The sequence below is a fragment of the Castanea sativa genome, chromosome 11, assembly GCF_040712315.1.
Source record: "Castanea sativa cultivar Marrone di Chiusa Pesio chromosome 11, ASM4071231v1".
Lineage (NCBI taxonomy): Eukaryota > Viridiplantae > Streptophyta > Magnoliopsida > Fagales > Fagaceae > Castanea > Castanea sativa.
Window position 1 is genome coordinate 64,984,357 of NC_134023.1, and position 11,632 is coordinate 64,995,988.

An 11,632-nucleotide genomic window follows, 5' to 3' on the forward strand; every position below is an offset into this window, starting at 1 on the left:
TATGCAATTCAATTCAATTCAATTGGAAAATGTGTACTAATTAAGTTTTGTTCTTTGTTAATTTGTTATCCTTCATTACTTGGATCCCATTATTTTTTGTGCCTAAAAGGAAAAGCTAATGGTATCTTTCATGCCCTGAGGGAGGACATTTGGGCACAGCGTATGAATAGAAGCTTTCCCAGTTACGTAGATTTGACCCTCCACATGAAAGCACTCATAGTCATAGACATCGTAATGTACATTTGATCCTCCATACCTCAATACAGTTGTTTTGTTTTTGGGGATCTTTAACATAGAGATTTGAGTTGGAAGCAGAATTTGCTGTGAACCTAATCAAGAACCTAACTTAGCCCTATTGTAAGTGGTTGTTGAGGGACCTTTCCCACCTCCTGTTTAGATTTTTTTTTTCCTCATAACAAGTGAGGATTGAGGAATGGAGGATTTGCATTCAGGTTCTTCCCATAACATTCCTTTTGTTTTCGAATTTAAGATAGAATGCATGGAGGCCCAAGATTTTCAATTCATGAGATTGAGAACTCTCCAAATGAAATAGTACTTGTTTTACTTTCTGAATGTTAAGACTCAGATTAGTTATTTAATACATCCATTTTACCCCAACAAAAAAAAAAAAAAATAGTAAATGTACTTGCAAATCACCATATAATAGTAATAGCCGGCTAAACTCTCGGAACCTCCTTGCCAAATATCACAAGGCCGGCCCAAGGCTTAGGCAACTTAGGCCTAGGCCGAAGGCCCCACCGCAACGAAATTTTTACCCTTAAGAAAAAAAAAAGCTCTCATTCATTGTGAAAGGCCCAAAATTTTATAAAATTATATATATATATATATATATATATATATTAATGATTGTGCACTTAAAGAAAAAGTGATGCTAAGGATACTATAAATTTTACTATAGGCTTACAAATTGACATGTCAAAGATTACAAAAAAGTAATTTAAACATTCATTAATTAGATTGATGAAATTCATTAATAATAGTCATTGTCACATCATGTTGTGAATATTTTGTAGTGCTTTTATCGCATTTTTCCTTTTCATTTCTATCAAGACTCTTAAAGCATAAGACCAGTAAAAACCTAACCCAATTCAATGCCTAAAATGTTTCAAAAAAATGTTGCAAATGTGTTAAATCATCAATTATAGATTAATTTCCCCTAATAGTTTGAGACTTTAATTTTTGTAAATTGATATCCTACAAAGTCACACACCAAATAATATCTATCTCTTTCTCTTAAAAATTATATATAAAATTAAAAATTAGATTACAATGTTACTTAATTATACATCATCATATATCCAAAATAAAGTATCTTTTTTAATCATAAAATATATTTTTATTTCTTTTTATTAAAATTTATGGTTCAACTATGATATTTAATTCTCTATATGAAATGATCATTAATTTAGTTGGAATTATTCATCAAATTATGTTTTTTTTTTTTTGTTGAGAAACTCATCAAATTATGTATTTAATGTATCAAATTAACTTTGATTTAATTAGTATAAATAATTTTGTTTAATTTGCCTTAGGCCCTAGATAATGTTGGGCCTGGATATCACATACAAGTAAGGCGCCTGATTAAGAAAGAATGAATGAAGTAAAGCAATCAAATTACAACTTAAGTGTACAGGAACCCTTTTTCTTAATTTATCTTGGGGGTAATAAATTGTATAAAAACATGTTTTCAAATATTTGGGGTTGGCAGGGTAAAAATTTTTAGGCACTTGCATCACTATGCCTGAACTTCTGTTTACGTCCCATGGCACCAACCTGAATGGCCTTTTTAGTCTTCCTGTCACTGCTGCAAGTGCAACACCTTCAATCTCAGACCAATTCATTTCTCATTGCCGGTGTCACATGTCTTTGATACATGTAGCAAAGTGTGTTCTACGTCCTAGCCACAAATGCATTCACTGCAAGTCCTTCTAAGTTCTGTCCTCTCTCATCATGCCCCCTATCAATCTATAAGTTGCCATTACAGTACGTTCATAGCATGAACATGAGTTCAAGCATGCCTGCTCCTATCACACATATAGAAGCTACCCTTCAATTTGAAATTCATGCCCTAATTTGAAAGAGGTTGCTCCGATCATACATGCACATACACCCTCCCTTCCCCCTGTCCTACCCCTTGAAATTTCCATCACGCGTGCACTGTCAAATTTACCTTCACCATTAATTTAGTAATGTATTCTCATGCACTAATATGCCTGTGGAATGAAACAAGGATTGTGTTAGATATGAAGTCCACTCGGTTACCAAGAGGAAACATACGTCTTTTAGAAAAACAATTGAATATAACTCCAAAAAGTTTTCTCAAAATTGAGAAAAAAAGAAAGAAATACATTACAAATATAATAATATGTGGTATAAGTAAATACGACAATTTCAAACAATCAGAATTGGGAATTTCCTTAGCTATATAAATAGACACACAAAACTAACAATCCTGAGAAAAATGCAAAACCTTTTTCACAAGACTATAGATGGAAATCAGTCTCAATAAAGTTTGCTTGATGGTTTGATCAATATGATTCCATTGAATTAAAAGATTTCAAGTGCTACAGAACACAAACTAAGGAAGAAGTCCTGAATCAGGATGCTAGTTCCTTCTAGATGACATTATTCCATATATATCTAGGGCACAGAGAAAGTATCTCATGAGACGGTCTCATACAAGAATTTTCCCTAGGGCCCATGCATTTCAAAATTGACCAGTTTGAGCATTGTCTAACCATTTGAGTAAGGTGCACAATTTCCAAGTCATACAAATGGTTCCAAATGTTTAAATGACTGGGAGTGCCTTTTTTAAGGTACTGTACAACAGAATATCAGTGAGCGTAATGTACAAGATAACTTAAAAGATTAGGAAGATACGCTATGTAGATACCTGATACGGTGCTGGTTACAAGGAAGGTATAATTTTTTCCGAGATCTGACCACCTTTGGACATATGAACTGTCTATTAGTGAGGGTTGCTCTTCCAAAGTACTATGTCATGTTAGTGACTGATCAACCTTGTGCCTGAAAATACAATAAGGTTGTATGAGAATAAATTCAACGAATTATGAACAATACTAGTAGTTGTAATAAAAATAGTATTTTCAGGTTTGAATCTCAAGCAGTTTTCTGAATGTTGAGCAAATATATTACAGCCTAACACTAAAGTGAAACAAACCTCCGCACCACCCCCCCCCCCCCCAAACCCCCTTACCCCGGCGGGATGCCCACAAAAATAAAAGCACAGAAAACTCTCTAAAAAACCTCATCCCATGAGGTGAATCAGCACAGCTTATAGTGGTGTTATTAACACCTGTAAGAAGTGCTGAATTTCCCACCTCTACAAGGATGTTCTTCAAAGCCTACCTCATATCATTAGACTAATGGTCATTGTTGTTCAAAGTGGGTTGGTAAAAGAGAAACGTAGTAGTAAAAGAAGTAGCAAGTTTTAGAAAGATTCTGAAAGAGAAGCAAAATGCTAGAATAATTGGAAACTACAAGCATAGCAAGATACCAGTGCTCTCTTTGGTGGCAATCATCTTATTCGCCAATTTTTCAGCAGCCTCAGTCATGCCTTGTGCGTTGTAGGCTTGGATCATGGTAGCAAAGGTGATATTATCAGGTTTGCATTCTCTCTCTTTCATTTCCAAGAACAACTCTCTCATCTTTTTCACATCACCAGCCTGACCATATGCACTGATAATGCAGTTAAAGAAAGGGGTATCTAGTATTACATCAGAATTCTCTACTTGTCTCAAAATTGAATCAACTTTTGTTATAAGCCCAACTTTACTGTAAGCTCTAACAAGAGAGCAGTAGGTAATAGAGTTGGGCTTTATTCCCCGATGCTTCATTTTCTTGAAGTATTCATCCATCCTCTCAATATTTCCAGCTTTTCCAAATACATCAATGACTGTATTAAAAGTAACGGTTGTTGGAGAGAAAAACCTCTTCTCCATATAATCCATAACAGACCCCATCTTCTCATACATGCCCGCTTTACCATATGATTTGATCAGGATATTGAATGTCTTAATGTCTGGCTTTAGCCCCATTAGCAGGAATTCATCATACCACTTCTCCATTTTCTCGATCTGCCCACTATTCCCATAAGCCCCAACTAAAGTATTTAACGTGAAAACATCAGGAAGGCAGGTTTCACTTTCAATCATATCTGTCAAGGTGTTCTCCATTAGTTCAAACATTTCCGCCTTACCATATCCGTCTATAATAATATTGTACGTCACAGTGCTGCACTCGATCCCCAGAAATGACATCTCAGCAAGAATTTGTCCAATCAGATCAAAACGACAAAATTTAGTGCAACAATTAATAAGAATGGAATATGTATATACATCTGGTTTGCAATCAGACACCGATTTCATATCATCAAGAGTGGATAAAGCCTTGTCAAGAAAGCCACTTTGCCCATAAGCACTTAGAAGAGCAGTGTAGACATCAACAGTGGGTCTGAGCCCTTCAGACAATAGGATCTCAAACAGCAAGCTTGCCTGATCAGGTTGCCTGCACTTGCCAAGCATCACTAACAACCTTGTGTACGTTTGGCATCTTGCATCATACCAATGTTGCATACGAAGTAATCCAAAAATCTATAAAAGGAATTTTTTTTTAGAAACAATCTATTAACTTCAAAATGCCCCACAACATAAGCAACCAGAAAGTCAAACATAAAGTAGTAGCAGTGAGCCAGTGACACTCCAATTTTTGCAGGGGAGAAAGAATTTTTCAATATGAAAAATGGAAAAGACATTTTAAGGGTTGACATTTTGACTTAAGTTCAAAATCCAGCTAACCCACCAAAAACATACTACACCTAATCCAGACATAAAATGGTAAGAGAGTTCATATGTTCTTTTTGACATCTTAACTTGAATCTTCATGTTCAAAAATCCTTGTTGACAACAGTGAGTGTTTAACTCACTCTTACCTATACAGCTTCCAAAGAGTATACTAGCAGATTCTCTGATTTGTGTTTAAGAAAAATTTGGAATAGCAGAAAATAACTCAACTATCAAATATGGGAATAAAAGAAAAGAAGGGGAACAAAGAACAAACAAAATACCCACCACTTGAATAGTTACAAGGAATAACTCTTCCCCCTATGTGGCGTTTGGTACGTGAAAATTCACATTACTCTTGGCATCTAGATTCCTAGGAATGTGATTCCTAAGAATCACATTCCTAAGAATGTCGCTATTCCTATGTTTGGTTTCATTGAGAATGTCTTAAGATTCTTAGGAATGTGAGATGCTAATGTTTGGTTTATTCCCAGAAATTTTAAATGAATTATTTATTTTTTCTATTCTATCCTTAGATTTGAACGTGAACTACCAAGTCCTTAAAAAAAATCTTCCTCTAAATAAATAATGAAAAACCAAATATAAACAATTAATTATGAAAAATTCATTAAAATTATAGTCTAACATTTCAAAATGATAGGTATAATACAAAAATAACTATTTAAATTCTCAAATGCTTTTATTCTTAATAATAATTTTAAAAGAGTTTAATTCATAATAATTTGTTTTATATTTTATCTTAATTGATTAAATGATGATGAAAAAGGGTCAAAATTGTCAATCTATAAAAAATACAATTTTCTTTAAGCTTGGGAATCTGGATTCCCACCTGTTTTAAAGGGAATCTACATTCCTACTGAGAGGGGAATCTAGATTCCCCTCGCATTTGATTTCTTATGTGGCGTTTGGTATGGGGAATCTACATTACTCCTGGCATCTAGATTCTCAGGAATGTGATTTTCTAGGAATCACATTCCTAGGAATGTAGCTATTCCTATGTTTGGTTTCATTGGGAGATTCCTAGGAATGTGAGATGATAATGTTTGGTGTATTCCTAGGAATCTTAAATGAATTATTTGTTTTTCCCATTTTGTCCTTAGATTTGAATGTGAAGGACCAAGCCCATTAAAAAAAAATATTCCTTTAAATAAATAATGAAAAAATATATATAAACTATTAATTAGTCCTTTAAAAAAATATCTTACTCTAAATAGATAGATAAAAAACATTATATAAACTATCAATTAGCAACACATTCATTAAAACTGTGATCTAACATTTCAAAATGATAAGAATAATACAAAAATAACTATTAGCAGAGTTATTTATCCTGTTTATGTTATTTTGGCGGGAAAAGATAAAGACAAGAGAGAAGATATTGATAATTTGTTTTATAGTTTATCTTAATTGCTTAAATGATAAGGAAAAAGGGTTAAAATTGTCAATTTATAAAAAATACAATTTCTTTTAAGTTTGGGAATCTGGATTCCCACCTGTTTTAAAGGGAATCCACATTCCTACTGAGAGGGGTTTAAGGATTCCCCTGGCATCTGATTCCCTAACGTAATTTGCAACCAAACATGGGAATCTTTAAACATTCCTGAGAATCCTAAAACATTACCCCATACCAAACGCCACCTTAGTGTGATTTGCAACCAAACATGGGAATCTTTAAACATTCCTGAGAATCCTAAAACATTACCCCGTACCAAACGCCACACTAATGTGAAAACCCAACTATGTCATCCAAAATAAAAATAAGCACAAAATTTTAATTTTTCATTTATCATTCTACATATTCCAAGGAAACAAACAAAGACACCAGCTTTATGAAGTCGAAATACCCAGAAGCCAAAAACACACATAAACCACCAAAACAACCAAGAATCAGAAACTAAACACATAAAAATAAAAACCCACCAACCTTATAAAAACAAAGCATTAGTCCGAACGCTAAGATTTCGGCCATTGATCTTTCATACTAATCAGTTCACATATATTCTTCTCCACCATTGAGTCCTATCCAAGATCATACTAAGTGTTACTTCCTTAATTACATACTAGTGTTATTTTAACTTTTACCTGTTTTTGTTCATTCTTTTTGAATTCAAATACCTCCTTTCACTGATGCATTAACTTTAGGAAAATCATAAACTTACTACAAAAAGTTTACAAACTGAGGTGACAATGAATGTGATTGACCTTCACTTTGTAGTATCATAAAGATTACTCCAAACCATATGCCCAGAAGAGAGGAAAAAAAAAGTTAAAGACTACAATTTGAAAAGAGAAACAAAACCCACAAACCTTAAGAGCAGTCTGCCACTGATTCTCTCTGATAGCCTCATCCAAGGCCTCCAGAACAGCTTTAGGCCATAGCTGCGTGTACTTTCTCGAGTTGGCTTTCCTCGCTATGCCTTTGATGGCAGCATCAGTTCTCAGAATCCGAGACAAGTCCTTCTTGGAGTCCTTCTGGAGCCCTTTTGAGACGGGTCCGGGGCTCCGTTTCGGTATTTGGGCATGGGATTTTGGTGTGTTCGTCTGGTTTTGGTCTCTGGGGAATTTTGTCGAACAGGTGGTGGACAAGCGTAGGTTAGTGAGAGTGAGTGCGTTGGGCTCCATTGCACTGTGGGGGTGAAGGATAAGGTTGGTTGAGTTGGAGGGAGAGTGTTTCTGTGTTTGGTAGTTTATTCAGTTATATTGGTTGGGTAAGGTTTTGAGGAAGACGAGGATAGGCGCAGGTTAGTGGGAAAAAGGAGGCCAAGATAAAGTATACATGGGGAAGAGGATATAAAGCCCAGTTTAACAGAGATACTGGGAAGGGCTTGGAAAACCTGGGCCTTATTGGGCTACCATGGGCTTGGGCTTGGAGAACTTGTGGGAAATAGGAAGTAAAGATAAAGTGCGCATGGAAAAAAACGATTATAGGCCCAAGTTTAACAGATAAATTGGGCTACCATGGGCTTGAGAACTTGTGGGAAATAGGAGGCAAAAATAAAGTGCACATTGGGAAGAGGAGTAAAGGCCCAGTTTAACAGAGAGATTGGGCTATCATGGGCTTGGAAAATTTGGGCCTTATTGGGCTATCATGGGCTTGGGATCAGAGAACTTGTGGGAAATAGGAGGTAAATATAAAGTACGCATGGGGAAAAGGATAAAAGGCTCAAGTTTAACAGAGAGATTGGGCAATCATGGGCTTGGAAAACTTGGGCCTTATTGGGCTATCATGGGCTTGGAGCTAGGAAAACATGGGCTTTTGAAAAAAGAGGAAAAAAAAAAAAGGCACGCCTGGTGGGACTCGAACCCACAATCGTCTGATTAGAAGTCAGACGCCTTATCCATTAGGCCACAGGCGCTCTGCTTTTTGGTGCTTTACCATATTTTTAATTATTCTCATTTTAAAACTTTTTACTCTTTGACCTATTTCGCTAGGTGGTGGTCTTCTTCATCCTACACTCGCACTCCTTGTTTTTTTTCTTTACCCTAAAACCCTGAAAACAAAAGCAAGGGTTTAGGGTTACTCCGTGTGCGCGTCAAGCTCTATTCGCCACCGGTGACGCTGACGGTGACAAATCTATCCCCACACATAACCGTAAGTAACTTTAGCGCTTCCACTCTTTTTTTTTTTTTTTTTTGGACTCTTTTATTTTCAGTGATTCGTATCTGAAAAGCTTGAATTTTTTTTTTAGGTTTTTAGGGTTTTAGGCTCTGTTTGGTAATTGGGAAACGTATGAAAAATTGTGAATTAGTATATTTTGTCTGAAATGCTTTAATCTTGTGCTGTTTTTTTTTTAGGACTAGCGTAGAATTTAACCCAAATTTAGAGACCAATCATATATTTTAACCCCTTTTTCTGTTTTAGTTAGCTGTTTAATTAATTAAAATTATTTTTTTGCTTTAAGATACGGGTGGTCTCAATTGATGAAAAGACGAGGGAAAGTTGCTTGAGATGGTTTTGATAATGTTTAGAGGATTGCGTTTAATGAACCAGTGAGAAAGAGTTAGTTGTTTCAAGTTGAGGGAACGAACAGAGCTAGAAGAAGACCAAAAATAACATTAGTAGTTTAAAAAAAGGACGTATCAATTAAGGAAGTAACAAATAGTATGACTCCAGATAATAGGGATATGGACACGGGTATGGGTACAGGTACGGCGACACGTGCAATTTATGAAAAATTATATGACATAGGTACGACACAGGTATAACACCAACCCCAAAGAAGTGTTTGTGCTTCCTATGGCTGATCCTGTCTAATTTGTTAACAAAGAATAGTTGTAGTATTTATCGACCCATTATGGTGTTGGAACATGGAACTTGGAAAACTTTTTTTCCTTTGCTTATCTTTGGTTGTTTTGTTACTTGGTTGCTATAAAATGAACTTTTGGGTAATTTGTTTTGGAAAATAAATAAAGAAAGTAGGGTATATTTCTGTAGGGAGTAGAGATGTAGTCACGTTGTAGAGTATAGGAACTAGGTTCTGTTTTGTGTTTTTTTTTTTTTTTTTGGTCTTGAGAGGATTCTTTCTACTCCATCGTCCTGGATCATTTTGAGGTCACAGTCAATAAAAATGCCTCCGTTGCTGATTATTTGTGTCACAGCAATGGTTCTCTTAAGTGGTGACCCCATGTGCATTCTTTGTTTGGTGTGTGTTGCATCTATCTTAGAAAATGGGAAGTCATCATTATTAATTAGTTCTGCGCGCCCAAATCTGATGGTAAATCAATTAACCATCGTTTTATTCATTCTGAGATGGCTTAAGAATTATGGAACTTTCCTTCTGCCTTATAGGATCTGCTTGTTTACTGGTTGGGAGGAGTGAAATATGCAGAATTTGGTTTTGTGGAAGGTTATCCCGATGTGCTTGATGTGGTGCATATGGAAGGAGTGCAACACTAGAACTTTTGTAGAGTAGAGTCATCCTAGTTAAGCTTGAAGTTTCTTTTCTGTAGACATTTGTCAGATTATTCATTTAGGGGGAAGTTATTGTGATTCAGTTTTGGGAGGCACTAATCTTCATTGTTGTAATCCCTAGTTTTGTTTTTTTCTATTCGCTTATATACTTCTTGTGTACTTGAGTTTAATCTAATAGAACTTACCATTCATCCAAAAAAAAAAAATTGTTCAATGTTGAAATTTATTTAACCATATTTTTCATTGATAATTCTAAAGATTACTTGACGTACATAATCACTGCCAATGTTATGTTATCATGATCATTCTTGATCTCACTCACAAGGCCCCTCCACAGATCCTGAACTGATTCTGGTAGTGTTGGTGGCAGTGGGTACTACTAAATATGGACTTTGGAACTTTCTCGGATTTAGTCATCCTTCCTTATTCATTAGCTTAGGAGGAGAATGCTATGTCATATTGATCTGTTCTCATTGTTTGTTGAGGTTTCTTCTTCGTGACATTTTTTTATTATAAAATTTCAGGAACTTGGATTTTTTGTTAATCTGAAAACAACATGAGGATAGAGAAGTGTTGGTTCTGTTCCTCCACCATATATCCAGGGCATGGTATTCAGTTTGTCCGCAATGATGCAAAGGTAGAGTGGCTATTTTGTTTTTGGAATTATTTATCCTGTGTTTATTCCTTTGCCATATTTAGGCTGTTTAATGTAATTTCATCTCTATTTGGTTGTGCCGTACCATATTTTGCTAGATGTATAAATCTAGTACAGCAATCAAATACATATTGTTTACAATGTTAAGTTTATATGTTGCTTCACAAAAATTCTATGTAAATGTGAACTTGAATTGCTGACTCAGAAAGAAAATTAAGTAATTTACTTATTTTGTTAAAGCTAGATTGTGTGCCTTCCATAATGCCTTTAGTCAATCATTTGGTAGCATATTATCCATTTGTTTATATGATTATTCTGTGTCTCTTGTTCCTGACGGGTGATCCTTTCTGTAGATATTTCGATTCTGTAGATCCAAATGCCACAAGAATTTCAAGATGAAGAGGAATCCTCGCAAGGTGAAATGGACCAAGGCCTATAGGAGGTTGCATGGAAAGGACATGACACAGGTAAATATGATTGATTCACCTTATCTTTTATCTAACCTAGTGTACTTCTTGTTGCATGAAAACCATTGCTTGGACCAGAAAGGATTGGGTGTTTTATCTGTTTTTTCCTGTTCCTGTTTCCATATTTTGCAGGATTCTACCTTTGAGTTTGAGAGGAAGCGCAATAGGCCAGAGAGATATGACAGGAATCTCACAGAAAACACTTTGAAGGCCATTAAGACAATCGATAAAGTAAGATCCAGGAGGGAGGCCAAACACATTGAGACGAGGTAATTTGTTCTTCTCATCATTTGTTTAAAATGCATTTAGGTGGGATGATGAATATCATTTAACATGCAATTGAAAACATTTTGCAGAAAGAAGGGAAAGAAGGCCCAGCTGATGAGAGAGGCAGTAAAGGAGCTGGAGCAAAGCATCAACTTGGTGAAAGCCCCAGGTGCTTTCAAGGAGGACAATTCTCTCACTCTTCCGAAGATCAAGGTCAAGGTATCTCAAACACAGGCAGAGAATCAACCCATGGAAGAATAAGTGTAATCATCTTCATGTTTCCCTGCTCAGATATAATCCTCCGATATGTTGTGCTCGTATATTGCGTGGAAGCAAAAGTTTTGTCCAGAAGACAACCTTCATATCAAAAAAATTTTGTTGTGCTTTTGTTTTTGTTTTTGTTTTTGTTTCTGATCATAGGAAGTAATGAACTATACACCTTTCTAATATGGTTGTTGGTATTAATTGAAACATGTTTTGAACTGTA

General features: G+C 35.4%; 2 protein-coding genes and 1 non-coding gene across 3 annotated transcripts; 1 reads left to right on the plus strand and 2 right to left on the minus strand.

Annotated features, from left to right (window-relative positions):
* Window positions 1-1,647: 1,647 nt before the first annotated feature.
* LOC142615265 (pentatricopeptide repeat-containing protein At3g53170) lies at window positions 1,648-7,578 on the minus strand. The gene is made up of 4 exons (XM_075787997.1): window positions 7,152-7,578; window positions 3,539-4,634; window positions 2,915-3,048; window positions 1,648-2,234 (listed from the first exon to the last, which is right to left on the minus strand). The coding sequence occupies exons 1-3, from the start codon at window positions 7,464-7,466 to the stop codon at window positions 3,026-3,028; spliced, it is 1,434 nt and encodes a 477-aa protein (XP_075644112.1). The 5' UTR covers window positions 7,467-7,578; the 3' UTR covers window positions 1,648-2,234; window positions 2,915-3,025.
* A 549-nt stretch (window positions 7,579-8,127) lies between these two features.
* Window positions 8,128-8,200, minus strand: TRNAR-UCU (transfer RNA arginine (anticodon UCU)). The gene has a single exon. It is a non-coding gene; the product is annotated as a tRNA-Arg (tRNA).
* A 54-nt stretch (window positions 8,201-8,254) lies between these two features.
* LOC142614445 (putative ribosome biogenesis protein RLP24) lies at window positions 8,255-11,632 on the plus strand. The gene is made up of 5 exons (XM_075786964.1): window positions 8,255-8,436; window positions 10,281-10,393; window positions 10,765-10,878; window positions 11,011-11,147; window positions 11,235-11,632. The coding sequence occupies exons 2-5, from the start codon at window positions 10,313-10,315 to the stop codon at window positions 11,404-11,406; spliced, it is 504 nt and encodes a 167-aa protein (XP_075643079.1). The 5' UTR covers window positions 8,255-8,436; window positions 10,281-10,312; the 3' UTR covers window positions 11,407-11,632.

What these genes read in the sequence shown, in the direction of transcription:
- LOC142615265 (XM_075787997.1), bottom strand. Translation starts at nt 7,466, where the DNA reads ATGGAGCCCAACGCACTCACTCTCACTAACCTACGCTTGTCCACCACC. An exon ending in AGTGGCAGACTGCTCTTAAG is followed by an intron (nt 4,635 to 7,151) that starts GTTTGTGGGTTT and finishes TTCCTTTTATAG; the next exon opens with ATTTTTGGATTACTTCGTAT. An exon ending in TGCCACCAAAGAGAGCACTG is followed by an intron (nt 3,049 to 3,538) that starts GTATCTTGCTAT and finishes TTGTATTTTCAG; the next exon opens with GCACAAGGTTGATCAGTCAC.
- LOC142614445 (XM_075786964.1), top strand. Translation starts at nt 10,313, where the DNA reads ATGAGGATAGAGAAGTGTTGGTTCTGTTCCTCCACCATATATCCAGGG. An exon ending in ATGGAAAGGACATGACACAG is followed by an intron (nt 10,879 to 11,010) that starts GTAAATATGATT and finishes CATATTTTGCAG; the next exon opens with GATTCTACCTTTGAGTTTGA. An exon ending in GCCAAACACATTGAGACGAG is followed by an intron (nt 11,148 to 11,234) that starts GTAATTTGTTCT and finishes AACATTTTGCAG; the next exon opens with AAAGAAGGGAAAGAAGGCCC.